At 36.1% G+C, this 5,908-nt stretch overlaps 1 protein-coding gene across 1 annotated transcript; it reads left to right on the forward strand.

Annotated features, from left to right (window-relative positions):
* Positions 1 to 1,922: 1,922 nt before the first annotated feature.
* Positions 1,923 to 3,396, forward strand: LOC149004451 (transcription factor MYB14-like). The gene is made up of 3 exons (XM_089169447.1): positions 1,923 to 2,124; positions 2,418 to 2,547; positions 2,643 to 3,396. The coding sequence occupies exons 1-3, from the start codon at positions 1,992 to 1,994 to the stop codon at positions 3,127 to 3,129; spliced, it is 750 nt and encodes a 249-aa protein (XP_089025573.1). The 5' UTR covers positions 1,923 to 1,991; the 3' UTR covers positions 3,130 to 3,396.
* Positions 3,397 to 5,908: the final 2,512 nt, after the last annotated feature.

Consider the following 5,908-nt stretch of genomic DNA (forward strand, 5'->3'; position numbering starts at 1 on the left):
AAGAATAGTCCAATAGATCTCTTCCTCTCCCCATTAGGCTGCGTTTGTTTGCAAAGGTGGGGTGGGAAAAAAAAACATGTGGATCCCATGTGTAGTGGGGTGAGGGAGAAGAAAAGAAAAGAAAAGGGTTTTGTGGAAAAATAATAGTGGTGGATCTTACTTTTTACTTTTCTCGATTTTTCCACAAAGTCCCGCAGGTTTTAAAATGGCTTGGGGTGGGAAAATTAAACGCCACATTAGCCAGAGGAAACTTGTCTCTCACTTTCCCATTCCAAGCAACTAAACAATTTATCATTTTGGGATTTAAGGGAAAACTAAGAAATTTGCACTATTTTCAAGAATTTTCCCACCTCACTTTTTTTTTGTTTTTTTGGTTGCCAACCCCGGTTCTAAGGCTTTGCCTTGACTAATCTGGTGTTCGACCCGGGTCGCACACCTGGCTGTGGTGGGTGAGTCTCCCAGCGGGGATTTTTTGCATCCACAATGTTTCGATACCGGAACCTTGTTTTAGTGGACCAAGTTGCTTGCTACTTGGACCGACCCCCGTTGGTCTCACCCCACCTTTATTCCAGCAAACAAACACAGCCTTAATGTATTTGTGACGTTGAGAACTGAATTTTAAAATCTCTCTCACTCAATAAATATATATAGAGAGAGAATAACCATTTAAAAAAATAGAGATAACAACATGCATTTGCACGTGTATATACACTGGTTAGAACTTGCACGTGCAAATGCATGTTGTTCTCTCTATTTTTTTAAATGGTTATTGATTAATTAGTTTTTATTTAAGGAATCTTATGTCAGTTTTACATATATTGAGTGTCAAGTGTGAGCTGTCTTTGTTATATATATATATATATATATTAATTTTAACATGTGATTTTAATCTCCAAGAAGTGAGCTATTTGACTTTTTCATGTGAACCTTTATAAAATTGAAAAATTTATCAAGTCCATTTCCTTCTAGATGTGTGATATGTGTTTTCACATCACATCAATTGTTGAAATTCATTTATAAGTTACATAAAAAAATTGATTGATGTGACTTGTAAATGTATTTCTACCATTTGATGTGATGTGTGACATGATATCGTGACACATGTCACACATCACAAGGAAATGGATATAAGAAATGGACCTGATATGATCCTTAAAAGTATCAAATCTTAATCTGTTGGATTTGGATGAGTGGAACTATTACCATTGTTCTCTTCAACAAGTTACCCTCTCCTTCTTCCTGTGGTTTATTATTATTTTTTTGGGTGCAACAATCCTAAGAAACTGCCACGTATTCAAGAAGGAAGTGAACCCAAATGGACGGCTGGGATTACTTGGCCTATTCCGGTTCATCTACCAGATGGGAATCAAATCAAGTCAAGTCCAATTCTTTATCCATTGCTTCTGTAGAAGGTTCAAAGAATCTCTCCTTCAATTTCATTTAAAACTCTCAGAGTAATAAAGCATGTTTGAAAACCCTTCACTGCAAGACCCTTATTTTACAACTTGCCTATTTTTTTAAAGGGTTTTGTCCTTGTATTCTTTTTGTCTGGGTAGAAAATTCTCCTTACATTCAAGTATGGACAAATTAAGGTGACGATGGTTTCTCATGCTAGAGAGAAGGTTACGTGTTGACGTCTTTCTGTTAACAGTGTTAGAAGGGCAAGTAAATAGCAATTACACATGAAATATGTGTAAATAGCAATTCCTTTGCTTTGTTAACTTTCCTAGCAATATCCTTGAACCATGTAAGAAAAGGAAGGAGCCAATCAGATGCTACCCAAGAGTTTTACTTTTGTGAAGACATTTTTATTTAAAAGAAAAAAGATGCACAACTTTTAAAATTTTCTGTTTCTATTGTAACCGAATCCTCTAATATAAATTTTGACGAGCAGTTTTCTTGGTTAATGGCTGAGGAGAATTAGTTGGGGTTCCAGACTTCATCACTGGGTTTCTTTCAGTCTCCGAGTGTTTCTTTCCCACATCGCAGAAATGGTGAGAACTCCTTGTTGTGACAAAAATGGACTAAAGAAGGGGGCTTGGACTTCTGAAGAAGACAAGAAATTGGTAGATTACATTACTAGATATGGCCATTGGAACTGGCGTGAGCTTCCCAAGTTCGCAGGTAGGTTGTTAGCATTTGAAGAAAGGTGTTATTTTCTTCTTCTGAGATCATATTATGAATGTTCTCATCTGGGTTTGTTTCTCTAATCTGGTCAAGTGCAAGCCTCTTTGCTGTCTCAATCCAAGTCAAAGATTCAAGGCTTGGTAGAAGCAAAGAGAAAGAAAATTCCATATCCATTCATCACTAATTTTTGGGTTCAAGTCTCTGATAATGGATTGATGAAGCTTCCTTATTCAGTATATTAGAACTTTTTCCATGTTCATGGACTATAAACTCTTTGGTTCTCTTTGCAGGTCTGTCAAGATGTGGAAAGAGTTGCAGACTCCGATGGATGAATTACCTGCGGCCAAATATCAAAATAGGGAATTTCAACAGAGAAGAAGAGGAAATCATCATCAATATGCATGAGGAGTTGGGAAATAAGTGAGTATGGATTAATAAAGTAGTATATCTTCTTTCTTTCTGGTTTCTTAAGCTGATCACACAGATAGAACTCTGAAAATTTTCCCCCCTTGCAGATGGGCAGCCATCGCAGCTAAATTACCTGGTAGGACAGACAATGAAATCAAGAACTACTGGCACACCAATCTCAAAAAACGCTGCAAACAAAATCTGAACTCGCCAGATTCAAATCCAGAAACCTCATCTGAAAAAGTTTATGAATGCAACAGTGAACAAGAATTCGAGTTTAATTCCCTGCCTCCCACTGTTCTATCAGCCCAAACTTTAGAAAACTCACCACCTTTGTCTCCAGTACCATCTCTGAGTGATTCGTCCACCTCAAGAATTGTTTATGATACTGCTCCATCAGACAAATTTGCAGCAATCAGTGGAGATTTCTGGACAGAACCATATGTTGCTGGGAATTCTTATATCCAAGAGAATATTCAGCAAACTTGGGCTGACCCAGAATTTATATTCTCTCTTGATCCCTTGTTGCTTGAAGAGTATAACTACTGTACTTACGGATCATCTGAAGACAACTACATGGAATGGTTCAACTAAAGGATATGAGATGCCAAGAACTTCAAGAAGTCAGCTGTTAATTCAAGGATGATTTCTGCTTGTCTTTACCATAGAAGGATGAATTCAAGGGATGCATCTCTGGTGGGTTGTATAACATAAAGAAAGAGGGATTGAAAATTAGCAAAAACTTCTACTGCTTCAGAATTTAATGGTGATGTCTATACTAGCATAATTAGAGTCTGTCAGGTTGTTTGTTGTCTTTCTGAAAAGGCTAGAATTGGGGAAGTTACGAAGTTCATATGCCAATTTTATTAGCAGAAGCTCCAGTAGGTCACTGGAATAGATGTTTTCTGTAGTCGTCTGTTTGTATATGTGATTTGGCAGTCTAATTACTGTTATGATGTTTGTTAGTAATCAGTTCAAAATGATTTTATCTACATATTGAAGAAAAACTGATTTATGAGCCAAGATTACCAAGTCCATTGGAAAAATAAGAGAGAGGTCGACATGCAATGCTTCAATATGCAAGTTCCAGGAAAAGGAATGAAAGGGACAGTAAAAAGGAGGGACACAATTTCTAAAGAACAAGGAAAGGAAAAAGGAAATTTTCTCTCTTGGAAAAGGGTGCAGAAAAGCAAATTGAAAGTTGTTTTTTCAAAGCCTTACAGTTCATCTAGCACTGAAACAATTTCCACTTTCTCTGTGAACTTTGTTTATCTCTTCTTCAGTCCATGATGGATTAGTCTCGTACCAATTAGCGCATAAGAAAGAATTAATAAGAATCTCTTATGTGCCTTTAATTTTTCTACCCGTTCTGTAGATTAGTCTATTCAAGTGTTTTAGGTGATGATCTGAATGAGAAGATATGTTTTCTTAGGTTACTGATGGTAGCGGAGGGCTTGGGTTCACTACTCTAGCTTTAATTAAGCACATGAAACTAAATTGTCCAAGGATATTCAAGCTTAGGTGTTCTAGAAGTTCTTGTGCTCTTGTTTTCTTGAGATTACACTGTGAATCATCTTCAGCTTTGATTGTGGATGTAGCAGTAAGACCTAAAACTAATCCCATTTCTCAAATTTTCAGCTTTCTTATTTTGTCTTGATAGGAAAGTTCTCACCCGGCCAAACTGACAGGAGATCATATATTAATGAGATCTGTCATGTTAGATGGCAAGTGATTAAGATAAACCAAATACAAAACACCAATCAACCTAAGGGCAAATGATACTTGAAAGAACATGCATCTACCCGACACTTTCTAGAGAAGTAATGTGAAAAGAATAAATCATCTACTTCTTCTAAGCCTCAAAGGTATCCCAATCAAGACAACGATTTAAAATATATATAACAATTGATTGCAAAGGACATAACTTGGTCGAGACGGAGCAACAGATAGTTTTTTAGGAGATGATGAAGCTATGCCAACCAAAGAATAATCCTTTAATTAAATTTCCTCAAGGAAGGAGGGGATTCTTCACTAGGCAAGGTTCTAGGCAAAGAAGGCGGCAGAACCTTTTGAATTGAATGACCATTAGGTGGATAAGTTGTTTTGAAGACCTTTGATTTTTGACCCTTCTATGTCTCTCTCTCTCTCTCTCTTTTTATAGTCAAGTGACCTGACCAGAATCTCTTAGGGCTCAAGTGACAGAACATGGAGATGGGTTTTCTAATAGCCATGAAAAACTGGTGTTAGAGGACCCAGATTTAGATTCAACACGCAGGCTTGACCAAATACTGGTAGTGATGTGTTCAATGTCCAGGCCAAGTCTTTCTTTATGAGTTTATGTTAGTAGTTTCCTGTATGATTTCCAGCCCTAGTTCTTTTCATATTTAATGAACGTTCCCACCTGCGTTATTTCTAACAATGAAACATGTGGAAGCCTGACTGGAATTTCAACGTAAGATAATGCAACTTAGAATATTCAAAATCAGGTGTGATTCGTGTGAACTCCAAGGTCATATCTATATTATTTTAATATTCTGTAGCAAAAAGATAAAAATTTAACCATCTTATGCTGATGGTTGATGATGATATCATGGAGACCTCACCATGATGACATCAATACTTCATTATTGTAAAGGCATCTCCTCGGAAATTGGGTGCCATCAAACGGCAGGAAGCCTGAGTCATATTTTGAGGGATTACCAATGATTCGTTTGCAGAGATCTGTGGTGGAAGCAGAGGCTTGGGCCGATAGGAGTTTATATATATATATATATCTTATGTTTGCCTACCACATTATAAAGAGATTTGAGATTTTTCGATTAGGGTTTTGGATGAAAGTTCTTGACGATTGGTTGTTAGATCTCTTTATGTTCTTCTTTTACATAGTAGAAAAACTTTTCTTCTTCTTCCATGGACAGTATACCATATTAGTATGTGAATCATGTTAAATCTATGTGTGCTTTTGTTTTTGTTTCTTTTTTGATTCACTATTTCGTGGTGTTTGTTTTAACATGTATGAAATGTATTAAAAAGAAAAAATATTACTACTTGCACTGCTCAATCATTTGAGGAATGGCTCTCAATTGAATTTATTTTCTATCAACAAGTGGAATCTTTTTGTTAAATTATTAACATATAAATTCAAATGAATTCTAAACTTAAATATAATGAAAAACAATATGAAAATAATTTTAGAAGAACAGATTGTAATATTAATGTAGCCTTAGAATCTTGATATTAAGCAAGTATAGGAAATTGAATATCAGTCATGGTCTGAAACCAAAAGCCAAAACCCTTGACCCAACACCTTTGGACTTTCACTCAGTTATTATAAGCACATTTGGCCTTTGTACATGGATTCCTGGATATCAGT

The sequence above is a fragment of the Hakea prostrata genome, chromosome 9 (assembly GCF_041222555.1).
Source record: "Hakea prostrata isolate BN-2017 chromosome 9, UWA_Hpros_2, whole genome shotgun sequence".
Lineage (NCBI taxonomy): Eukaryota > Viridiplantae > Streptophyta > Magnoliopsida > Proteales > Proteaceae > Hakea > Hakea prostrata.